Source organism: Galeopterus variegatus, unplaced genomic scaffold (genome assembly GCF_000696425.1).
Source record: "Galeopterus variegatus unplaced genomic scaffold, G_variegatus-3.0.2 Scaffold80, whole genome shotgun sequence".
NCBI lineage: Eukaryota > Metazoa > Chordata > Mammalia > Dermoptera > Cynocephalidae > Galeopterus > Galeopterus variegatus.
In genome coordinates this window covers 108,511-132,579 of record NW_007726191.1, presented here as the reverse complement: position 1 = coordinate 132,579, position 24,069 = coordinate 108,511, and the positions used below count along the sequence as shown (strand labels likewise).

The 24,069-nt window shown below is 52.6% G+C and overlaps 2 protein-coding genes across 4 annotated transcripts; one reads left to right on the top strand and one right to left on the bottom strand.

Moving 5' to 3' along the window:
* Positions 1 to 978: 978 nt before the first annotated feature.
* SWI5 (SWI5 recombination repair homolog (yeast)) lies at positions 979 to 7,324 on the bottom strand (the record flags this gene model as incomplete). The annotated part of the gene is made up of 5 exons (XM_008579194.1): positions 979 to 1,292; positions 2,927 to 3,021; positions 4,058 to 4,179; positions 6,853 to 6,901; positions 7,209 to 7,324. Coding segments are annotated over 5 exons (447 nt in total), but the record flags the coding sequence as incomplete, so codon positions are not given.
* Positions 7,325 to 7,636: 312 nt separating this feature from the next.
* On the top strand, positions 7,637 to 23,759 carry GOLGA2 (golgin A2). 3 transcript variants are annotated; one of them, XM_008579132.1, is made up of 27 exons: positions 7,637 to 7,717; positions 9,193 to 9,315; positions 10,288 to 10,368; positions 13,427 to 13,534; positions 13,801 to 13,844; positions 13,949 to 14,012; positions 14,508 to 14,567; positions 14,726 to 14,806; positions 15,657 to 15,695; positions 15,960 to 16,022; positions 16,109 to 16,202; positions 16,298 to 16,404; positions 17,114 to 17,172; positions 17,475 to 17,616; positions 18,071 to 18,160; positions 18,267 to 18,374; positions 18,587 to 18,674; positions 19,009 to 19,346; positions 19,545 to 19,658; positions 20,359 to 20,604; positions 20,687 to 20,762; positions 20,997 to 21,079; positions 21,349 to 21,567; positions 21,660 to 21,762; positions 21,861 to 21,967; positions 22,038 to 22,194; positions 22,471 to 23,759. In XM_008579132.1, the coding sequence occupies exons 1-27, from the start codon at positions 7,637 to 7,639 to the stop codon at positions 22,683 to 22,685; spliced, it is 3,090 nt and encodes a 1,029-aa protein (XP_008577354.1). In that variant the 3' UTR covers positions 22,686 to 23,759. The 3 variants fall into 3 exon arrangements, with proteins under 3 accessions (XP_008577354.1, XP_008577360.1, XP_008577366.1); XM_008579138.1 differs by lacking the exon at positions 10,288 to 10,368; XM_008579144.1 differs by lacking the exon at positions 14,726 to 14,806.
* The last annotated feature ends 310 nt before the right edge of the window (positions 23,760 to 24,069 follow it).

Genomic DNA, 24,069 nt, shown 5'->3' with positions numbered 1-24,069 from the left:
GTGGATGTGTCCTCATCCCTCTCTTCCCCTGCCATGGTCTCTGGTGCCACATGTTCCAGTGATGTAGCTACAAAATGGAAGAGGGCAACCTGACTCCGTGACTTTGTGAGACAAATAGACCCTTATAGTGTTCAGCCACGGAGACGGGGGATTGTTTGTAGAGGCAGCTAATGCTGATTGCCCTGATGACTACAGTACTACTACAATTTCTACTTCATAGAAGCCCAGTCAGTTGCCTGCAGTCAAACAGCTTGTACGTGGGCAGAGCTGGAACTCATACCCAGGCCTGACTCTCATGGCCAGTTTTTAGCAACTATTCTTCCTCCACCTCATGACAGGTTGTCCCCAAGCTCTGTTTTCCCATCTGAAATTTTATGGGAATATCCAGCAGGGACAGGGACAGGGAGCAGCTGGAGCCTCAGAACACTGAGCGAGTCTGGTGTGAAATCCTGCTGTTCTGGATTGCACCAAGCAGGTGCTTTGCTCCAGCTTCTCTGTTGCTGGTGATGATCACTCATGATAAGCAACATGCGATGAAGAAGGTGACAGTGGCTCGCTCTTGCTTGGCAGAGAATTGCAAGTGGGTTCTGCACAGTGACTCCCAAGGGAGGAACTCTCTCAATGTCGCCATTGCTCACTCTCAGCTCTAACCTGCTTCTCCCCCACCCAGAAAGGTAGGATTGTAAAGCACAAGCTTCAGAGTCAGACTTGGGTTCAAATCCCTTTTCTGCTACTTACTGGCTCTGTGACCTTGGGCAAGTCACTTTAACTATCCGAGTCTCAATTTCTTCATCTGTAAGATGGGGATAGAAATACTAATTCCTTATAGGGTGGTTTTAGGCATCAGAGACGACAGATGGAAGCACTCAGCACAGTGCCTGGCATGGGTAAGTCTGCACAATCCAAGGCAGGCTCTCTTTCTCCTGGGTGTGTTCAGGGGCTATCATAGGGGAGGGAATCAGCACATAGACTCACACCAAGATTAGTTAAATGTTTATTGACAAAATAGGATACACATACCTGTACACAGGTATCACTGGGACATTTCAAGAACCTACCCCCCTCTTTTCTAGGCTCCCTCCTGATTCAGTGTGGGCTCTCTAGAAAAGGGTTTCTGGCATTTTCTTGCTGGAAACCTTGTAGGTGTGTTGGCTGGGCTCTCACTGCTTCTCATGTCCACATCTGCCTGTCCCTGTGGGCTGTGGACAAGGGGCAACGAGCCTCTGCTCAGTCACTCATGTCCAGACCAAATTCTGGATATAACTCTTTGGTGGTGACACTTCGGATCACAGCTGAAAGGAAGGAAGGATGGATGTCTAGTGGGGAGAAGTGGGGGAGAGCATGGCCAAAGCTCTGGGCTAGCCTCGTGGCCCTGACCCACCCAGGACCAGCACCTCTGGCTCCAAGCCAGTGCCCACATGTGCATCTCCCCTGATTAGCCAAGGTCACCTCCCTCCTTCTAGGCCTCATTCCCTGGGCCCTGCCTGGCTGCCCAACATGCCAGGCATTGTATACTCAACACTTGACCTGTGAGGACTCCCTGAACCCTCACCCCATCTTGCAGAGTAAAGCGAAACTTCCATAGAATCCGATCTCAATACACAGCAGCTGGAATCATCTGCTTCAAATGTAAACTGACAATCTCCGCACATGCTGAAAACCCGACTCCTCAGCACGGTCTGCATGCTGGCCCTTGCCCATCTGCAGCCCCAGGATGCTGTCCCTCCTCTGTTTGCCCACAAAGACTCATCATTTCCTCCCCTGGGAAGGGTTCTCCTCAGAGGTCTCTCCTGACCACCTTATCTCACCCCCACAACCCGGTTCATACCTCAATATTCTCCCCATCTCTGCCCCCTGTCTCCTTCGTAGCACTTAACACATTTTGTAATTAATTTGTTGTGTTCATTTACTTATTGCCCATTTCCCCCACCCCCAACACCAAAACCTAAGCAATAGGAGAACAGGGACCTTCAAGTGTCTGGTTCACCCAAGTGTCCCCAGCACCCTATTGAGTGCCAGGCACACAGTAGGTGCTCAATAAATATTCACTGAATGAACAAAAATGGATAGGCCACAGCTCCAGGTCTCAAGCTATCTAATATGAGCTTATACTCCTCAACACTAGGCTACACTTCCCTCACATTCCTTTCTTCTTGGACCCTGGTCATCCTCGTCTCTTTATCTGTCTATATTTCTCTCCTGTTTTCTCCTTCCCCTCCTCTGGGACCCATTCTCCAAAGAAACACAGAGAAGCCCTCCCTGCTGTGGAATCCTGCAGGCTGACGGGCACTTCTGCGACATGTGCTAAAACTCAGGTGTCAGCTGGGCAGACAGCCCCAGCTCTGCATACTATCCCAGTGGTCACTGGCTGCTGAACCCCAGTGCCCACCACTCCAAGCCAGCTGATGGAAATGAAGTTTGTACAAAGCGATCTACACATTTCCTTACCTCCAAGGTGGGCTGTTCTAACCAGCCCAGATACACAGGTGTCCGTGCCTTGGCTAAAGCCCTCTGGATAGTGAGATTTTGTTCAAGGAGGAACAAATACCCCTTTAAGCCACAAAGGGTCACCCTTACACTTTCTGCCTCTTTAGCAACTCAGCCATTTGAGGCAAGAATATCACTTTCAGCATGCCCCATAAGACTGGGAACCCTTAGTCCTCAGCCGAGCAGGTGGACATGCCCTACTCAAACCTGCCTGTAGCTCGAAAGCAGGCTCAGTACTGGAGGAGAAACCCCAGGAGCTCAGGTAAGAGCTGTACAGTTGCTTTGCTGTGAGCAGAGGGGCTAGGGCATTCCCGGAGCTGGTGAGCTGAGAAGGGAGGCAGGGTTGACAAGTTAGGAGGCCCAGGAGCAAAATCCAACAGCCCTAGGGGAGAGGACACTCTCAGAGCTCTGGTCGCTTCTCTGGAGTCCTGCTGCTCACCTAGTCTGCCCAGTAGCATCTGCCCCACATCCTTGATGTCATTATACTCGTGGAGCTGGGAGATGTGGTCCTCCAATTCATCCACACTGTAGCCTCTGGGGTGAGGATGGAGAGAGAAGGAGAGAAAGCCAGTTAAGAAAGCTGATGGATGAGGAGGGCTGGCCCGTGGCTCACTCGGGAGAGTGTGGTGCTGATAATACCAAGGCCATGGGTTCGGATCCCATATAGGGATGGCCGGTTAGCTCACCAGGTGAGCGTGGTGCTGACAACACTAAGTCGAGGGTTAAGATCACCTTACCAGTCATCTTTTTAAAAAAAAAAAAAAAAAAGAAAGCTGATGAGGATCCCAGGCTCAGACAGTAATGAGGCATCTTGGGCTGATGGTTAGCTCACTTGATTACAGCATGGTGCTGATAACATCAAGGTCAAGTGTTCAGATTCCTGAATCAGCCAGCCACCAAAAAAAAAGACAGTAATGTGGCATCTGTTCAACAAATGTTCACTAAGGGCCTACTAGGTGCTAGGAACTGGGCATGTAGTGATGGCAAAATAGACCCTGTCCTCATGAAGATCACAGCAGGGCAGGGGATCTGCCCAGCTCCTCACTCCTGGCAAATGTGCCCTGTCCCCTTAGGGAGGGATCCCCAACCACATTGGTACTATGTGGCTCTGGCCACAGTTAAGGGACTGAGAGATGGGCACATGATCCAAGCAGCCAGGCAGATTCCCTAAAGTGTGAAATGCACATTCAAAGGCTGCTCAGTCTTGGCCATATGGCTGGAACGAGGAGCATGGGGAACTCCAGGAGTTGTGGAAAAGCCAGCTTCCCCTACACACTGATGCCCCATCTGCAGAGAGAGAACGGAGTCCACGTGGAGATGAAAGCAGAGGCAGAGAGTGTGGCTCCAGAGAGAGACTGGGACAGCGACAGCATCCATTCCCCACAGCTTTCCAGTTTCTGGTTCTAGGCCCTCCACAGCCTGACCACCTGCCTACCCGACAGGCTCCTGAGACACCCTGAATCCAATGGCATAGTCCTGTTTTGATGGTAAGCTAGTGCCACTGGGTTTCAGTTACTGGGCACTAGTTAAATGTCATTTTAACCATGCTGATGAACCCAAGGAAACTTACTCAGATATTAATTGAGAGATCTCTTTGTCCAGCATGTTGCTCTTCTCCTTCAGTTTCTGAATGTCAACATGCAGAGACTCCTCGTTGGTCCCATTAGCCTGGCCAGAGTTGGGAGATGGACGCTGAGTGGCAGAAAAAGGCATCAGCTGGACTGATGAATTATCCACAATTCAGAGCCCCCAATAGCCACTCCCTGCTTCTGCTTGGTAATAGACCCCCAACCCCACAAAATAAGACTACAATTCCCAGCTTCCCTTGGAATGGGTGTGGCCCTAGGATTAAGTTCTGACAAGTGGAACTTAGTCAGAAATGGTGTATGCATCATGTGGGAACTGTCCTTCCAGGGACAGGGCATGCCTTTCTCTGGCCTTCCTACTTTCTGCTGGCGGGAATGTGGATGTGACGCTGGAGCTGAACAGCTCTCTTAGGTGATGATAAGCCACATGCTGAGAAGGTGGTAGAACAAGATGGAGGCCTGGGTCCCTGAGGACTATTTAAGACACTGTTATTTGGGGTTTTCTTTCACTCCCAGCCAAACCCAATCCTAACTAATGGGCCCACCCTGGCCCCCAGTCTGACCCCAGAGAATCCACTCCAGGTATCCTTCTTGCATTCTCCTCTCAAGGCTGCGATGTCACTGGGTTTATAATCTCACTGGATAATAAAACCCTTCTCAGGGGCTACAGTTCATCTTCATGCTTTCTGCCTCTAAAAGCTGCAAAGTCCTGTGCCCAGTACACAGCTAATCTTCAGGATATGTATGTTGGATGAACTGTCTACATGTGATACAAGAAGAGACTGAGGCAGATGTGGTTCTTGTTCTTAGGTCAGTGGCTTGTAACAAATACTGAGTGAGCGCCATCTGCTAGGCACTAGCAAAGACTCTGGGGGACAGGAATGGCCAAGACATCAAGCCTGGCCTCAAAGAGAAAACACCCCACAGTTATGATCTTCCTCCAGCTATCTCCATTTAAAGCTCTACTCACGTGTCACCTCATCAGAAAGGCCTTCCCTGACCACCCTGTCTAAAACAGTAACGCCTCTATCCCTTTGTCCTAATGTATTATCTCATTTCTCACCACCTGATCTGTTACATATTTCATTATTATTTTCATTGTCTGCCTTTCACCACTGGAGGGTAAACTTCACAGAAGCAGGAACTGTTTTTTTCACTGCAGGTTGCACAGTGTCTACGACAGTACCTGGCACATAGTAGGCACTAAATAAATATTTGCTAAATGAATGGGTGACTAATAACTAATCAACTCATTATAAACCTGAAAAGTGCTTTGAAATTGAAGTATAGTGTGCTAAGGGAGTGTCTAATGGGGCAACTGGACTGAGCAACTGGAGTGGGGGTAAAGCTTCTCTGAGGAAGCTGAACTTTAAAGGATGAGTAGGCATTTGGCAAAACGTTGGAGGAAAGTATTGCAGACAGAGGGGACAGTAAGTATACCCAAATGCCCTAACCCAGAAGCGGGCACATGTTTGGGGGGAATGAGTGCTTTCCACGTGGGTGGAATGGTGAGGGGATGGTGGTGTGAAAAAGAACGAAAGCAAGTGCTTGTGGTGCTATTTATTAGAAAGGAGAGGAGGCAGAGCCCAATTCCAGAGCCTGGAGTACCAGGTATGACAGATGTGAGGAGTTGGTTTGTGGTCCTGCTTAGGACACCGAGTGTGGTTTCAGACTTGGCAAGTGGGAAGGCAAAGATATTCTGCAGGCAGCTCTGAGTGTCCAGAGAAAGGTCAAGCTGGAGAGAGATGGGAAGGTTGTGGGCACTGGGGTGTTGAAGGCATAGGAGTGAGACTTTTTTTTTTTTGTAGCTTTGAGGAGTGTATAGAAAGAGAACAGCAGAGAGAGGAGAGCAGAACCCCCCAGAAACCTACTGTTTACATGGTAGGAGCAGCAGGAGGCAAAGAAAACCAGAGGCAGGCGATCGGGATGAGGCACCTGCAAAGAGGCCCAAAGAGGAGAAAGCACAGGGTACTGGGTGACAGCTCAGGCTCTGGAGTGGGACTACTTCAGTTCAAAGCTCAATCAACTGGATCCTTTGGCAAACTGGTGGCTTCCCACCCACATCGTCTGGGCTCACTGCAGCTTATCTATCAGGCCTTGCCTGCGACCTTACCACCTCTGGGGGGCCCTCCTTGTAACCCCAAGCCTGGACTCCCCCTCTCCCCGTCACAGAATCGTAGTCATACTGTCCTGGAATTTTTTTTGCCTTTTCATCCCCCTCAGCCCGTGGCTCCTGGAGGGCAGGGGCTTTCTGGCACCCACCTGCGGCCCAAGCACCTGGCTCCGAGCAGTTGCTTAGTCAATAAACAAACCAATAAAAGTCTTTCTCGATCTAACTCGGGCAACCCCGCCGTGGGGGATGAGAGAAGAAGGAAAAGGAGGCAGGGTTTTGGGGCAGCTTGCCGGAGAAGGAGAGACTATCATCAGCTAAAGGAGCGGACAGCGTGAACGCCAAGCGTCTTCCTGACTGAGGGGTTGGGGGTATATTCAGAGGCAGGGCTGGGTGACGGGCGACACCAGTGAGCAGGGGCGATGACAGGTGCTGGAGAGGGGTAAAGGCATCTGAGGAGACGTGGGAGGGAGGTGACCTCGCACGGGACAGGACACCCCTTCTTCTTTGAAGATTGGAGGCAGGAGGAAAGGAAGGGGACGGGCTGGGAAAGACCTGGAGGCTCTCGGCAGATCAGGTCCTGCCGGGGGAAGCCCTGGAGAGGGCTGGGGTGGAGAAAAGGGCCGGGGGCAGCAGACGGACTCACGGGCGGGGCCCAGACATACTCACAGGGGATCGGAAGGCCCCGCGGCAGCTTCGGTGAAGGCCCGGTTCCGTCCTGGAGAGGAATCCGAGGGGAAAGGCTGATGGGGCCGAGGACCGGCGCTGAGGGGAGGGGTGGGGTGGGGTGCGATAGGAGCCGCAGCTGGGAAGCAGGAGCGAGCGACGGGCCCCGGCTGGGAGGGGGCAGGCACCCTCCCCGGGCCGCTGAAGGGACCCTCCAGGAAGAGGGCGAGCGGGCAAGCGTCTGGAGCGGGGTCTTTGCAGGGGATTTGTGGGACCAGAGAGTCGGGGCAGAACTGTGAGGAGTCAGGAAAGGAGCTGTGAAGTGAGACGCTTTCCCCTGCTGTCCATTCCTCGCCCACCTTCTGAGCCCTGGGGTCCGAGCCCCCCGGGTCAGGGGTTTATGTGACACAGGAGGGTCCAGGACGGGGGCTGGAGAGCGGCCTCTCAGGTCTGCCAGCTGATTAGAATCCCGTGAGGGTCACCACCAACGGTCGCACAGAAAGCTGCGCGCGCACCCAGCGAGGGCCCCGCCCCTCCCCGGGAGGGCGGGAACCGCGATTGCGCGCGCAGCTTTCATTGCGGCTCCACCAGTCCCTCCTGTCCCGCGGCGGTCTGGCTACGCTCCCTTTCCCTTCATTTTGCTCATCCGCCAATGGGCTGCGAGCATTGGGGCCACGCCCATTTTGATACTGCCTAGTACCGCCCTGGTTCCGCCTATTCTGGCTCAGTGGCACATCCGCTCGGTCGTTGCCGGAAACAATTCGCAGTGGTTGCTGGGATCGTGGTGATGTGGCCCCCCCTTCCCTCTCCCCGCCCCGGAATGTCGGAAGAAACCCGACAGCGCAAATTGGCCGCGGCCAAGAAAAAGGTAAAGCGCGCCGGGTCGCGGCCCCCTAATCGAGCCCGAGGCCCCTCTGACGGTGGGACCTTGGCCAGAGTCTGTGCCACTCCTGAGGCACACCGGGCTTGTCCCTCTGCGCCTCTTGACTCCCCCCACCAAAGTCTTCTCAGCCTGCCCCGCCCCTTCAACAGCCCAGCCCCCTCCCTCGCCCGGCGCCCCCGGGTGACATTGGGCCGGAGACTCCCGGGGCTCCCCGCCCTGGGCTCGTCCCTGGCCTCCTGCCACCCCAAACTGGACCTTCCTGGGCTCCTGAGTCCCCTAGGTTCCCGTCTCCAAGGTCCTCGGTCATATCCCTGAGCTCCCCTCCCCCTCGACGAGGAGTAGGAGGTAGTTACGTCACTGCCCCCCTCGGGGCTGTCACAGTCTCCCTGCGAACTGTCATTACTGCCTGGAGCCCGGCCTTTGATCTGACGACCCAGTTCCCTAAGTGTTTTCACCCCTTTCCGGCTTGTGTGGTCATGGCACAAATTTCTATTTCGAAGGATACTCAGGAGTATGGGACCTAGGACCGAGAGGTTTCTGGCTCCCTTATTCCCTTATCTTAGACATTGACAACGTGAAAAGCCTACACTTCACCAGTGAGCTTGAAATGTTGACAATATTTGTGGGTGACAGTTGGGAGAACGGGTTTGATTTGGTTTTCTCCCGGGTTTCTACTCTCTAGAGACACTTTACAATTTGTTTCTGAGTCTCTATCTCACATTCGAATTCCCTATGATTGTGGGACCAGAGTATCTTTCCATCATTGCTTTCTGGAGTGAGATATGCTTATCTTCTGTGGAACAGATCCTCGGCAACCAAACTTCACAGCTTGAATCTTGCCTACATCATTTCAATCTGGGGTGCCACAGGATCAATATGGGGCATCTTTCTGAAGCATCACTTTTGCTTGTTTCCATTGAGAAAAAAACGTATTAATGTACTTAGGGGTGACATTCACATAGATTGTGAGATTATAATAGACTTCTCTCTGAAATGATGCTTGGGTTGTCCTCTTTCTGTTAGGTTCCCAGATGCACTAGGGGTGTGCCTTCACTGCCTTCTGCCATTAGGATACATGATGTAAATGTTTGAGAAGTACTGGGTGCAGCAATAACAGCTGTGTAAGAAAGGACCCCAGTGTCTGATTTCTAAACCACACAATATATACGGTTCCTGCTTAATGTTTACTTTTCCACCTCTACCTCTGGTGTTGCCTCCTGGCAGGTGCTGATTCATGGCAAAGCTCCAGAAGACTGAATTTAAATTCTATTATTGCCTTTTTTAGTCATGTTATCAGTCCATTTCTTCAGTCATTAAGTGATCACTACAACACCTTGTAGGGTTGCTGGTGGCATTAAATCAGACGGTACAAAAAAGAATATTTTGTAAAAACAGTAAAGTAGGATGTGAATATAGGGGTGTATAGTTCTCATGAATATTTCTGTTTTTCCTTTTCACAGTTGAGAGAATATCAGCAGAAGAACAGCCCTGGTAGTCCTGCAGGAGCAAAGAAGAAGAAAAAAATAAAAAATGGCAGTAGCCCTGAGTCAACCGCTTCTGGTGATTGCCACTCACCTGAGGATGTGAGTCTTGGCTGGCTAGGCTCCTGGGAACAGGGGGCTTAAGGGGCAGTAGGTGGTAATGGTTGAGATTGTGGAGTAAGTGTCAGGCACTGGTTAAGAATTCTGGGTTTGAATACTACCTCTCCCTCTGCTAGGGATATGATTTAGGGCAAATTGTTTAAGCTCTCTGGGCCTCTCCACATCTGTAAAATAAGGGTAATATTGTTTTACTTACAGTTAGGAAGTTTAAAGGAGATTTGTTTTTATGTCAATTCCTAGTAAAGGACCTGGTACAGAGTGCACATGTAATAAATGGTAGTTGCTATTTGATTTTCCTCATCCCCAGCCGCAAGGGGAAGCCAGGCCAGTGAGACAGCCACTTGCCATGAAGCTCTCCCTTTAGGAAGCATGGAATGAGCCCCAGGCTGTGGTGAGGAAAGCCCCAGGCACTAGGATTAGGTAAAGATCTGAGTTTTGAGTCCATCTTTGCCATCAGCTTGCTGGATGACCTCAGAAAAGTGACTTCCTCCCCTTGGCCTCAGTTTCCTCCTCTGTAAGATGATATTGTTGGATGAGATCAGTGTCTTTCAAACTTACTTTTTAGCTATAGCCCCTTTGTTTAAGTGAACCCTTCCTTAGAAGTCTGGTTTTTAAAATGGAGATGGGGTTGAGGAACCCTACCAGATTCATCCCCCACATTCTGGGCCTGAGGAGAGCGTCCAGTGTGTGTGTGAAGAGCTGCATCGGTTGAGTGACTCCACTCTGCGTGACTGCGTCACTCAGGGGATTTTTCCTTCTCTTTGTTTCTGCCTCTGGCAGGGCAGCAAGTGGCCTTTGGGAAGGATGGCACGGGCCATGGGATTGATTTCCTCTGCTTTTCTTCAACATTCGTTTCTCTGAAGCCACCTCTTCCTCCTTCCCTGACTCTCTTGCCTCTCTCTAAGCCACTTCTTTCTTCCCCCTGCCCTTGTTTCCCCTTTTCGCCTCCTGTAGATTCAGGACATTCTGAAGGTGCTGGTGTCCGACCTTAATCGTTCCAATGGGGTAGCGCTGCCCCCATTGGACAAGTGGAAGGTGAGCCAGTGCTGAGCCCCCCTTTCTGTCTTGCTCTCTCCTGGCGGTGCATGCCCCTAAGGCTTCTGTGGTTTGGGGGACTGTTTGCCTCTGGCTGATTTTATGTTGCTGCCGTTAACCCTCGGCCTGTTTGTCTGCTTCTTCACCTGCTTGGCTGGTTGGGTTTTTTCCCCTTCCCCTACATCTTTTGTCATCTTGGAGAAGATGAGACATACCTCGAAGGTTAAAGGTAATTTGGGAATAACTTTCAGAGCAGAAGTGTGGGATTTGGTCTTTTGAGTGCCCAGTGTGGTGCTATCAGACTAGGAGAGATTGAAAAAAAAAAAAAACAAACCTTCAGGTCTTTCCCTCTGGGCATCTGTCCCCAAAAAACTAGTAGACCACATGGAAGGTTGTAATTTTATTGAATTGATTAATTCATTTTCATTTCAGAGTAGGATCCATAGGGTTGAGAGAAAGTGAGTTTGCATTACAGTTGCAAGGAGTAAGTTTATTTTTTTCAGAGGAACTAACTGTAAAGGATGTGAAATTAACCAAACAGATGAGTGACCAGGACATTCTGCCCCTAATCTCTTTTAAAAATCAAATGGACAATTTGCCATATTCATTGGGCTCTTGATAGCAAAGGCACTTTGCTAACCAGTGGAGAAGATAGATGAACAACTAGGATGCACACCGAGGGAGGCAGACAAGAGACAAGGGAGGATGTGACAACTGGGGGGAGGCTGGAGGGGGTGGCATTTAAGACCAGTTTGAAGGTTAAAGATAGCTAATGGGCCTCCATGTGGAGAGTGGAGGAGGCAGGGGGAGCGGTAGGGTCGTGGCCAGCATTATCACAGACCTTCTTTCAGGGACACAAGGAGCCTGGCAGGACAGGGGATTGGGGTACATAGAGCTAAGAGATGACCTCCTCCGATGTGATGTTGGCAATACCTCCTTAGCTAACTTGCCCAGGAGACATCTGCCAAGGCACAGGAACTGGGCTGAAATAGGCTAGATCCTGTTGGAGATGGGCCCGGGGGAGGGACTGGGACAGGGCCCTGCTGGCTGGTATTAGAATGTTTTCCAATCATCATAACCATTCCCATCCAGTCAGGTAGGTCTGTCCAGGCCTGTCCAGGTGCTATGACTCACCTCATGGGCTCAGAGGAGACACCGAGTGGCACGGTGGGAGGAGCACATGCCTAGAGGCGTCCTTCAGCCATGAATTTGGCTTTTGCTCTGCCTGTGGTCCAGTTGGGTAGGGGATCTGGGGGGCCTCAGTTTCCTCATGGGAAAAATATTAGTGTGCTCTATGCCTGGCACAGGTCCCTCTGCTGTGGAAATGAAGACCCAGATCCCCATATTCCCTTCTTGTTTTAAAATCCTCTCTACATCAGTACCTTTCCCACGTAAATTTTCTACTCCAGGAATGCAGGCCTGTGTTTGCTGTCTCCTGAGTAGAACTGATAACATTTTTAGAAATGGGGAATAATGGAGAAAGAAAAATAGGATGTGACATTTTGAGGGGAGTGGACATTTAAAACTCCATAATTAGCTACAAGACTTAAAATTATGAAATAACTTGGTTGCTCACAAAACAATCATGTTACATATATTTAAAAGTCCTCAGAAAAATACTTTTCCCCCTCTGAGCATTCCTATGTCTATTCCTAGAAATGAGTGGGAGCCCAAGATTCCAGGAGGGACCCAGAGCCTGTCAGAGTCCCTGGCTGGGAGTGCCAACCTCTCCTAAAGTCTCATGCCTGGTCAGCTACTGAAGCTCTGCTCTACCTATTAGATTCAGTTGTAGAGACTGCCAGGGCAACTCCAGGTTCCAGGGTCAATAGTCACACCATGGACACCAGGTTCTGGGGCCATGGTCATAGTCAACATGCAAAGACACCTTGGCTCATCCTCAGTTCCCTCAGGATCTGCAGTACTTCCTTGCTCTAAGGGGGCAGTGGATTTGGGTTTTCAGAGGTGAGGGTGATAGGTCCAGAGAGCAGGCAGCCCTTTCCACAGAGAGGTGCAGCCACTTCCTCCCCAGGCCTAGCTTCCCTGGCCAGGCCTTGGGTCCCTAGTTCTCTTCCCTTGTCAAGCTCCAGCTAGTCGTCCATCGTTCCCGTTCTGTGTCCATCTGGCCCACTGGACATTAGACGATCTCTAGAGCCAGAGGCTTGGACTAAGAGATAGGCCTGAGCCTGGAGAGAGGCTGGGTGGAGGTCTGGTCAAGCAAGTGGGTCCAGTTGGGGAAGAGGGAGAGGCTTCCACATGGCTCTGAAGTCCAAAATCTGAGGTTTGTTCCTTAGCTGCTATTTTTGAGAAAGAGGCCCCACCACCTCCAGGATGCCCAGAGTCAAAGGGCAGACCTCTTGCCCCTGGTTTCTCAGGTTTTCTCTTGGTGGATATCTGTTTCTGGAGCTGGGAAGTTAGGGTGGGGGTACTGGCTATGGTTTATTTTCTTTCTGCCTCCAGAGAGCAGGTAGACGCTTCTAGTTGGGCAGCTTTTTGCCCTAAAAGGCCTGAATCAGAGACATGCAGCCAGTGGTTGGTGGGGAGGGGGGGCTGCGGAGAGGAGGACAGGGAGGAAAGGAGAGCGGGAGAAGAGAGAAGCAGACAGCCATGTTGACCATGACTCCTGCTTCAGACCACTATCCGCCACCCAGCAGGGGCCCAGGGGTGGAGGCAGTCTGTGACACCACTGGCTTTCTGGAAGAACAGGGCCCTTCTTCTCCCTGACTTTGGCACACCTCCCTCCTGCCTGCTGTGGCTGCCACAGGTCAGAGCCTGGTACTGTCTTCTGCCAAACTGTAGGGAGACAAGGTGCTTGTGTGTTCATGGAGGAGGTCTTGCAGCCCTTGCTTTGAGCTTTGGCTGTCTAGAATGCTGCCAAGGTGCTAAGACCTGAGTGAGCCATCTCCACAGCCCCCTGTCTCCACAGTGGCTCCCAACATGTGTGATTGTCACTCTGACTGCAGCAAGGCCTGTCCTGCCTCCTCCACATCCTTGTGTCCAAGAAACTGAAGTGCCTTCTCTCCTGCATTGCCCCCTAACCCCTTGCACTGTTCTGTGACAGGCATCCAAAGACTGCACTGCTCCTGTGCCACCAACTACTGATGACACCGTGTCATCTGGCAGTGTCCCTTCACCCAGTGCTAGTCTCACTAGCATGACATCACCTCAGGTTGGTGTCCGCTGCCCTCCTGTGTGTTCGCCCCTTCCTCCTTCCCAATGGACTGTACCTACTATGGATTCTCTTGTCCTTTCTCCAGGTGGCTTGATTCCTAGAGCCAAGTGCCCTTCTTGGGGACTGGGATGGGGGAGGTCAAGACAGGGCTTTTCCTTGAGGTCCAGGGAGATGAAAGGTTGTTGGAATGAGCTTGGCTCGCCTTTCCTGTGTGACTCTTACTGGAAATTGAATGATGACCTCATATGTCTCTTCCCAAACAGAACCATGATGCTGACAATGGCCCTAACCACATGGATGAGACCAAGTGAGTGTCTCCTAGCGGGGCAGCAGTCCCTAGGCCGGGACTCAGGGAAGGCCACTTTTTCCCACTGAGCCACCTGCACCCCTGACCCATGTCTCCATCCCTAGGACTTTGTCATCGACTGAGAGTCTGCGACAACTCTCTCAACAGCTCAATGGTCTTGTGTCTGAGGTACCCCAGAAATTGGGGCCCAGAGGGGGAGAGTGGGGAGGAAAGTAGGATAGAAGGAAAATGAGACAGGGATTTACAAGAGAGAAGATCCTGCACCAGCTGACTTGTTGGAGAATGTTGCATTCGTCACCTCTCCTCTGAGTCTTCTCCCTTGAAGCTGTACTCATGAAGGATGGGCTACGAGCTTGGCTTCCTCATTTGTTCCTGCTGCAGAAAGCACAGGATGATGTTGATAACATCAAGGTCTAGGGTTCAATCCCAGTGCTGGACACCACCAAAAAAAAAAAAAAAAGTACAGGATGAGAGGTGCTCAGGAGGGGAGGGGTGATGGGGGAGGAAAGACCTTGAGAAGTTAGCACGAAGGGGTTACATAGGAGGGCCTGGTCCAAATTAGGCAGGAAAGAAAATTTTGCCAGTTGACTGGGAAGAAAGGAAGTCAGAGGGCTTTGTCATCGAGGGCAACAGTCTCTCCATGTGCGCTCTCATGTCTTCTAGTCCACATCTTACATCAACGGGGAGGGCCTTGCGTCTTCTGCTAACATGAAGGATCTGGAGGTGAGTGCCCCTGCAGGCAGCCCCCCAACCAACTCCCACAGTGGGGGCTGGGTGCCCCGCTGCCAGCTGAGACAGCCCCTCCCCCCACCCCTAATGATTGCTCTCTCTACCTTTCCCCCCAACCCTCCTCCAACTCCTCCTCTCTGCATGCGCCTCAGAGCCGGTACCAAGAGCTAGCAGTAGCCCTGGACTCCAGCTATCTAGCAAACAAACAACTCAGTAGCACGATAGAGGAATTGGTAAGAGTCCAGTGGGGTCCCCCAATCCCACACTGCCAATCCTGGGCTCCAATTTCCCCTTGGGGCTCTGAAGGGGCTGGGGAACCCTGTTGCCAAGGGAGAATGGGGTGCTGGGGGGCCTAGGTCTCAGCTGGAGGGACCCCAGAGCATGCAGCATGGCTCTTTCTGTTGCTGCCCTGTCTGCCTACTGTCTCTTCTCCAGACACTCCTGCTTTAGTCCTCGCCACACTTGCCCTTGGCTGTCCCTCTGGTGGAAACACTAGGCTGACTGTTGTTAGGAGCCCTGTGTTCCCACCCTGGCTTAGTTCCTGCTTTGCTCTGTCTTTGGTTTTGGACAAGCCACCTCTCCTACCTGGGCTTGAGTGTTCTGAGATAGAATTAAAGGGTGTCAAAGGTCCTTTTCAGCTCTAAGAATCAAAGATTTCAAGTCACACTTGAAATGTCAGGGAGAAGGAGAGCTTTCCTGTCCTTTTCTTTCCTAGATCCCTGCTATTAAAAACAGTCCCTGTCCCATGGTGTGTGGTTAGTGGTGAATGAATGCACCCTTCTGAATTACAGGCTGGCAGAAGGGTACTCTTTCTTTTCTCAGACTCCATTTCTAGAGGTTTCTGTTATTGTTTAAAGAGAATCCAGATTCAGATGTTCAGCTCTGTAGCTGTGAGTGAAAACCAACAAAGACCCAAATTCTGTTTCCTTGGGAACTTGAGAAGAGTTTGTCAGTTCATGTCCCCGTAGGGTCTGAGAGCTTTTCCTTCAAAATCCATTCCTGGCCCCTGCCCACCCCTTCCTGGTCTGGGGAATGGAGCCAAGGGGGACAACCTCAGTCACCTTCCTTTTACTCTCCCCACAGAAACAGCAGCACCAGGAAACTCTGGATCAACTGGAAAAAGTAACATGATTTCTTTGTTTGCGCATTCTACGGCTGATGGGTTAGGGAAAGACTCAGATGGAGAGGCCCCAGTCTTGTCTTGCCCACTCCCAACCTGGAGAAGACTCATTCCCTGTGCCCCACCCCCAGCCCCACAAGGTCCCTGAGAATCTGGTCTCATTGGTGGACCTGTCCCTGGGCCATTATTGGCATTCTAGGGTCATGTTCCGTGTTATTGTATTTCTGCCTCCCCCAGTAAGAGACATTTCTTTCCTCTTCTTATAGGAGAAGAAAGAATGTCAGCAGAAGTTGGCAAAGGAACAGGGGTCCCTCCGGGAACAACTGCAGGTGAGTGGACTGTATGGTATTCCCTCATGTCACCTAGAAAACCTTCCTTCCCTCTCTTTCAGCACCTGTTTGGGTTTCTCCCAAAGGTTCACATTCAGACCATAGGGATCCTAGTGTCTGAGAAGGCAGAATTACAGACAGCCTTGGCCCACACTCACCAGGCAGCCAGACAGAAAGCAGGTGGGAATCTGGGCACTCCTTCCTCCCTCAACCTGGTGCCTTGGCAGGTCTTTGGGGGAGTCTTTTGGGCTCCATCTCAATCTCTGTCATTCTAGAAGAGTCTGAGGATCTTGCCAGCCGCCTGCGGTCATCTCGGCAGCGCATAGGAGAGCTGGAGCGGACTCTGTCTGCTGTCTCCACACAGCAGAAGCAGGCCGAAAGGGTGAGCCCAGCCATCTGCCCTCACGTTTGTGCCTCCACCCCCAGGGGAAAAATGAGCTTAAAGAATTAGATAGACCTGGGTGTTCAAATCCCAGCTGTAAGTGATCTTAGCACTTAACCTCTAATACTCTTGCATTTTTCACCTACAAAATGGAGATAATCATAGTAACTGCCTCCTATGGTGGTTGTGAGGATTAGATGGGATTGTTAGCATGGTGCCCGGTGAAGCACTCAATACAGGTTCAAACAGTGGTGATAATAGTAGTAACAATAGCAATGTTACCTGATATCTCTGGGCCTGTGTCAGCCAGCTGTAAATCAGATCTCTTACCCTGCCTTTTCCACCCTTACTGAGTTCTTTTTTTTTTTTTTAAAAGATGACCGGTAAGGGGATCTCAACCCTTGGCTTGGTGTTGTCAGCACCACGCTCAGCCAGTGAGCAAACTGGCCATCCCTATATAGGATCCGAACCCGCGGCCTTGGTGTTATCAGCACCGCACTCTACCGAGTGAGCCATGGGCCAGCCCGTTACTGAGTTCTTATTAAAACCAAATAAGCACATGGGCTTGGAAATGCCTTGAAAAAGACGTAAAGTGTGATTCAGGGCAAGGGAATGTTAGTGCCCAATAGTTGCTGTAGCTCTCGGTATAGTGTGCCCCAACTACATCTTCTACCTGCCAACTCCTGACTTCACCCTTCTGTATTTGCAGTGCAATAAGGAGTTAACCAAAGAGCGAGATGCTCTCAAGCTGGACTTGTACAACAGCAAGTAGGAGGGGAAGGTGGATGGGAGGTCTGGGGGGCCCCAACACGGGTGATGTGGTGGGAGGTGGGAGGGGTACAGGAGAGCAGGACGAGGTAGTTGCACAGGTTTGGATGTGTGTAGAGCCAAGCTCTGGTTCCAGCTGTGCCAGCGACTTGGGTGTAGCCTCAGGCAATTCATGTCTTCTCTCTGGACTGTCACTTGTGACTGATGATTGCTGGGGTCCCTTTCCCATGCCACAGTTCTGTGGTTGTGTGGCAAAGATAGCGTGTTCCTTTCTGTTCTTCCTCCACTGCTTCTGGCCATAGGAAAAACAGTGAGGACCTGAAGCAGCACAACTCTGAACTTGAGGAGAAGCTTCGAGTTTTAGTGACTGAGAAGGCAGCCATGCAGCTTGGGATGGAAGAGCTACAAAAGAAGCTGGAGATGTCCGAGCTCCTGCTGCAACAAGTGAGTGGCTGAGCCCCATCCAGCTGGGGCCGCGGTTGCGAGGGTTTATCAGTGGTGACCTCTAGCCAAGAGCTGAAAAGTTTGAGTCCTGGTTTTGGTTCTGCCGTAAGATCCTCCAGAGATTGCTAAAAATCCACAAATTGATTCCTGGCCCAGAACTGTAGAATCAGACTTTCAGAGATAGGTCTTTAAAAAAATGTTTTGGTTTTGAAAGGATCCTGGTTGAAAACCATTGTTATGTAGATTACATTTATATGGCTAGCCCATGAGTCTCTTTACTTCCTCCTGAGGGCCAAGGCAACACTTTATTATTACTGGGATAGTAATAATAGAGGATAGAGGTCTTTATTGACCCTGAGTTGTACTTTGGTCCTAGCTCAGACCCTCGTGGGGTGCATTGCACGGAATTGTCTGAGCTCCTCAGATCTAAACTTCTCACTTGTCAACCATCCAGCTCTCTAGCCAGTCTGAAGCCCCTGATAGTAACCAGCAGTTACAGCAGGCCATGGAAGAGCGGGCCAAGCTGGAGACACACGTGGGGCAGGTGAGGCTTTGCAGAGGGAGGGATGTGGAAGGAAGATGACCCAGGTGGCCAGGAGCAGGAGAGGACCAGTGACAGCTCCTCCTAACTTCTGCACCCATTCTTGCAGCTGATGGAGTCGCTTCAGCAACTCCAGCTGGAGAGAGATCAGTACGTGGGGCACCTGGAAGGAGAGCGTGCCGTCTGGCAGCAGAGGATGCAGCAGATGGCAGAGCAGGTGAGGTCTGGCCCTTCCTTCAGCCCCCCACTTTGGAAAGGTCACTTAATCTTTCCGGGTATCTGTAAAATGGGAATCGCATCACTTGCTGTGGAGTGCGGCCAGAGGCCATGTGTGTTTTGGTTTTATGGGGGTGGGGGTAAGAGGGAGGTTGCAGCCTGTCCCTCCTGCAGCCCCTGCCTCCATGGCTCTTCCTCCTGTACTCTGAGCAGGTGCGCACATTGAGGGAGGAGAAGGAGCATGGCCTGAGTCAGGTCCAGGAGCTGGAGACCTGCTTGGCTGAACTGAGGAGGCAGACAGGTAAGCTGGGGTTGGGGTGGCCTGGGAGCAGGCAGGGGGAAGAGAAAGAGGTCTGTGCCAGCAGATAGCAAGTCCTGTCATCGGAGCCTCAGTGTCTCCATCTGCAAAGAGGGTTGGAGTGCCCATTGTCAGTCACCCACTGTTGTCTTGAGCACAAAGTGAAGAAATCTATTTGAAAGTGGCTTGAAAGATTGACCATCATCTAGGTGTGAGGAATTATTAGCCAGGAAGCCATGGTTTGAGGCAAGGAGCCTGAATTAGGAGCTGTGGGCCAAGAAGAGGGTTTTTTGCAACTCCAGAGGCCAGAGGCCCTTTTGTCCGCTTCCTTTCTCAGCTGAGCCTCCACCCCCGGAGCCCCAAGTAGGGCCCTCTGAGGAAGAACAGCGGCTGCAGGCGGAGGTTGAACAGCTGCAGAAGCAGCTGGAGAGCCTGGCAGGTCAGCTCCATGCCCAGGTTAAGGACAACGAGGGTCTGAGCTGCCTGAATCGGGAGCAGGAGGAGCGGCTGCTGGAGCTGGAGCGGGCTGCGGAGCTCTGGGGCGAGCAGGCAGAGGAGCGCAAGCAGATGCTGGACAGCATGCAGAGCGATCGCACCACCATCAGCCGCGCGCTCTCCCAGAACCGCGAGCTCAAGGAGCAGCTGGCTGAGCTGCAGTCCGGCTTTGTCAGGCTGGTGCGCCACCTGCCCTGCCAGCCTAACCTCCACACTCGCCCCCTGGGCCTTTGTTTCCCCACTTGTAAAATGGGGTGGAGACCTCACACAAAATGGTACCTGTGAAGACACCCTGTGAGCCAGAGCCCTGTGCCCCACTCCCTGCACCCTGGGTCTCTAGCTGTATCGGGTGGCCACTGATAGCTTCTCTCTGTCCAGACCAATGAGAACATGGAGGTCACCAGTGCACTGCAGTCGGAGCAGCACGTGAAGACAGAGCTGGCCAAGAAGTTGGGCCAGCTGCAGGAAAAGCTGGGAGACCTGAAGGAGACGGTAATCCCTGCCCCATCTGGGAAGGGCTAGGAGACAGGCAGCAGCCTGTAGGGAGGGGAGGTGCCAGGGCCAGGACAGAGACAGCTCCAGCCTGGGGAACAGGTAACCCCAGAGTTCTGCACAGCAGTCCTGTGACTATTCATTGCTCCCTTTCCTCTAATTTTTATAGTGGGTAGCCCTGGGCTCCTGCCAGGTCTGGACATGGTCATCCCAGCCAGAAGCATTGAACCCTGCTGAGTAGGGAAAGAGATAGTGGTATGACAGGAGGCTCCTTGGATTCAGACTTGATTCTAATCTCGGTGCCACCAATCACTATTCACATACGTTGCACTGTTAAGCCTCAGTTTCCTTAACTTAAAAGGAGATTAGCATTGTCTCACTGAGGGATGGAGTATTAAGTGAGGTAATGCAGGTAAAGTATTAGTCATTTCGTGTGCCCTGAACAGAGGTTGTTGGTCCCCTCTGCTTCTCCACCAGCCTGTGGCCTGAAGTTAAAATGGTGGGAAAGAAGGTTTTGAGTGTGGGGCTGGGTGCAGGAGACCTGGGGCTCTGGGCAAGGGAGGCAGTCACTGAGGCCTGGAGCGAGGGGGTCAGGAGCCTGAGCAGGCAGCAGAGCCCATGGTGCCCCTCTACCCTACTTATGGGTACAGATGCTGGAAGGAAGCCACCACCTGTCCTCACTCCCAGGGTCTTCCTGCAGGTGGAGCTGAAGAACCAAGAGGTTCAGAGTCTGCAGCAGGAACGAGAGCTATACCTGGCCCACCTGCAGCAGTACATGGCCGCCTACCAGCAGCATGTGGCCACCTACCAGCAGCTGACCTCCGAGAAGGAGGTGCTACACAAGCAGCTGTTGCTGCAGACCCAACTCATGGACCAGCTGCAGCATGAGGAGGTTCAGGGCAAAGCGGCAGCTGAGGTGGTCCGCCAGGAGTTGCAGGAGACCCAGGTGAGGGAGCTGCTGAGTGCTGGCCCCAAGTGGGAGGGCCTGGCAGCCTCTGTGCCGTCTCACTCTCTGTCCTGGTCCCCAGGAGCGCCTGGAAGTGGCCAGCCAGCACAATCAGCAGCTGCAGGTCCAGCTGAGCCTCATGGCTATGTCTGGGGAAGGTGAGTGAGCCTGCCCAGAGGGAGAGGAGAGAGCCTGAGGAAGAAGAGGGGCCCTTAGCAGCATGGCCTCAAGGAGTGGGAACTGTCAGAGGAGCTGCTCAGTCTCCTCTGGGAGTGGCTGGCCAGGGTCACACAGTGAAGGTGGGAGCAGAGGTGGGCCCAGAGCCTTCTTCCCAGGCCCATTCTGTGTCCCTTGTTGGGTTGTCTGAGGACCACTCTGGCTGCCCCCAATAGGAGATGGATCGGAAGAGAAGGGTGAGGAGGTTGCTCGGTCCAGGCTGACCATCCCAGAGGACCTAGAGAGCCGAGAAGCCATGGTGAGCCTCGCTCTTGCCTGCTCCTTTTCCATCCCCCTTTCCTGCCTGCCTCTGTGCACTCCCAGGCACCCTTACTCCTCTTGGTTTCCCTGCCCTGTGATTTCTCTTGAACCCCACACCTTCCCTGGGAGCCAGTGGTGAGACGCCATGCCACCTGGGGCTGACAGGTGCACCCACTGAGGCCAAGAGGGGATGGGCTCCTCTCTGCCTCCCTGCCCTGTTCATCCTGCATATGCCCACACAAATACACATGCACCTCTTGCCCACAGGTGGCATTCTTTAACTCAGCCCTAGCCAGCGCCGAGGAAGAGCAGGCACGGCTGCGTGGGCAGCTGAGGGAGCAGAAGGCTCAGTGCCAGCGCCTGGCTCACCTGGCAGCCCCATTCCAGAATGAGCCGGGGAAGGAGGCCCCAGTCCCTGGGAGCGGGGATGACTGTGTGTCTGGGGAGACCCATCGAGCTTTGCAGGGGGCCATGGCAAAGCTGGAGGTGAGTGAGCCTCTTCTCACCTGGGCCAAGAAGGGTGGGGGCGGGGCGAAGCAGGTTACTGCCAAGACCTGACCCCGTTCTTCTGGCTCTAGAGCCGCTTTCTGGAGCTCATGCAGGAGAAGGCAGATTTAAAGGAGCGGGTAGAGGAACTGGAACACCGCTGCATCCAGCTCTCTGGAGAGACAGACACCATTGGTGAGTGGGAGAGGCCAGGGCCCATGGCAGGGGAGCTGCGCGGTGGGTCGGGGAGCCCCAGCATCTGAGCCCTGTCCTCCTGTGCACCCTCCCCACAGGTGAGTACATTGCTCTGTACCAGAGCCAGAGGGCAGTGCTGAAGGAACGACACAGGGAGAAGGAGGAGTACATCAGCCGGCTGGCCCAGGACAAGGAGGAAATGAAGGTGGGGGCCCTGGACATCTCTGTGGGAGGGGCTCGGGCGGGGCTCAGGCGCTAAGCACCTCTCTCTCCAGGTGAAGCTGCTGGAGCTGCAGGAGCTGGTGCTGCAGCTTGTGGGCGAGCGCAACCAGTGGCAGGGCAAGTTCTTGGCAGCTGCCCAGGGCCCTGCTGATGAGCCCACTCCAGTGTCTCCAGCCCCTCAGGAACTTGGATCTGCCAACAAACAGGGAGGTGAGTCGGGGCCGGCCTGTGGCTCACTCGGGAGAGTATGGTGCTGATAACACCAAGACCATGGGTTCAGATCCCATATAGGGATGGTTGGTTAGCTCACTGGGTGAGCATGGTGCTGACAACACCAAATCAAGGGTTAAGATCCCCTTACCGGTCATCTTTAAAAAACAAAACAAAACAGGGAGGTGAGTGGAACCCTAGGGAGGTGGGCACGCAGGTGGGCAGGAGCAGGGGAGTGCTTGTCCGACACTCAGCCCTGCCCCCTTCTCTCCAAAGATCTTTGTGAGGTGAGCCTCACTGACAACGTGGAGCCAGCACAAGGACAGGCTGGGGAGGGATCTCCGCCTGAGAATCCCACTGCACAGCAGATCATGCAGCTGCTGCGTGAGATCCAGAACCCCCAGGAGCGCCCAGTCTTGGGCAACAATCCCTGCATCCCCTTCTTCTATCGGGCAGACGAAAATGATGAGGTCAAGATCATGGTTATCTGACATGTGGGGCCGGGGGCTCTGCCCCCACCCTGTCCCTGCCACTCCTTCCCAGTCACCTCTTTATCCTTAGAACATTAAGACCCTGTTTAAAAAACAAAAAGAAAAAAAAAAAAAAAAAAGATCATGCAGCTGCTGTGTGAGATCCAGAACTCCCAGGAGCGCCCAGGCTTGGGCAACAACCCCTGCACCCTTTCGTCTATTGGGTGGATGAGAATGATTAGGTCAAGATCATTGGTTGTCTGACATGTCAGACAAAGCCCAAAGAAGTGGGGCCAGGGGCTCTCTCCTCATGCAGTTCCTGCCACTTCTTCCCAGTCACCCCTTTACAGTATTTAAGACCCCTGTCTAAAAATGAAAAAAAAAAGAAAAAGAAAAAAAAAGACCCTTGTCTAATGTGGGGACACGAACAGGTGCAAACCCTTTACCACCCTGGCCAGGTCTGATGAGGCAAGACAACAGGGCAGCTCTAAAGGCAGGCCAAGACAAGGGCATTGGGGAGGTGGGGCCCTAGTGGTAGGCCAGGCCAGAGGGGGCCTTAGTGGCAGGCTAAGTGAGGTCAGTCTTCCTTCTGGGGGCTCACATCTTCCTGAGAGGCACTTTGGGGCAAGAGAGCCATGCAGCAGTTTCCTGGGCCTTCAAATAGTTGGGGCTAGGTGTCAGCCAGTGAGGACTGTCAGTGCGGGCGGTCCTTCCTTCAAGTGGCTTCCATCCTCTCTCTCCAAGGCACTGAGGCTGGACCACCAGGCAGCGTTCTTTCTGGCCTGATGACAGTTGGGGCCAACTGTAAACGAGGTGTGGGCACAGGCTATTGGGGGGTGTGCTTCCCCTCCCTTAGTGTATATATTGTATCTGTGTAACATTTTGTATATTCTGGGGCTAGGGCCGCCCCCTGTATCATAGCAGAGGTTGGAGCTAGCACATGAGGAAGAGGTTCTAATAATTATTTGGGGCTGGGAAACTTATTTATTGATAGCACAGGACAGAGGAAGGAGGCGGGGACAGGGCTGTGGTGCCCTGGTGATGCGGCTCCTGTTTATTTTCCTTTTTATTTCGGAATAAATGGATTTAGCCATACTGCTTGGCCTTGCATGTTCCCGTTTCGCTCTCTGGGTCCTGGGGTTTGTGCCACTGAACAGGAGCAGGTCCTGCCAACTGGCAGGACTCTGCGTTGTGTGGAACCCCAGAACGTCTGAGCTCCAGTGTCTGAGCATGTCCAATGGGGCTGTTAGGGATCTTCCAGGCCTGTCTCCTGTATGCTGCTTGGTGAAGCTTGGGGAATTCCTAGTGGACTACAATGGGGGTTGTAGGGGGCGGTCCGACCCTAACAGCCAGCAGTCTCAGAAGCCGGAGATGGTGGGGAGGGAATGCAGGGGTCAGCATCCAA

Coding starts and splice junctions, on each gene's coding strand:
- GOLGA2 (XM_008579132.1), top strand. CDS start 7,637: ATGTGGCCCCCCCTTCCCTCTCCCCGCCCCGGAATGTCGGAAGAAACC. Junction 10,369..13,426: donor CCCCATTGGACAAGTGGAAG/GTGAGCCAGTGC, acceptor GTTCTGTGACAG/GCATCCAAAGACTGCACTGC. Junction 17,173..17,474: donor CTGGACTTGTACAACAGCAA/GTAGGAGGGGAA, acceptor TTCTGGCCATAG/GAAAAACAGTGAGGACCTGA.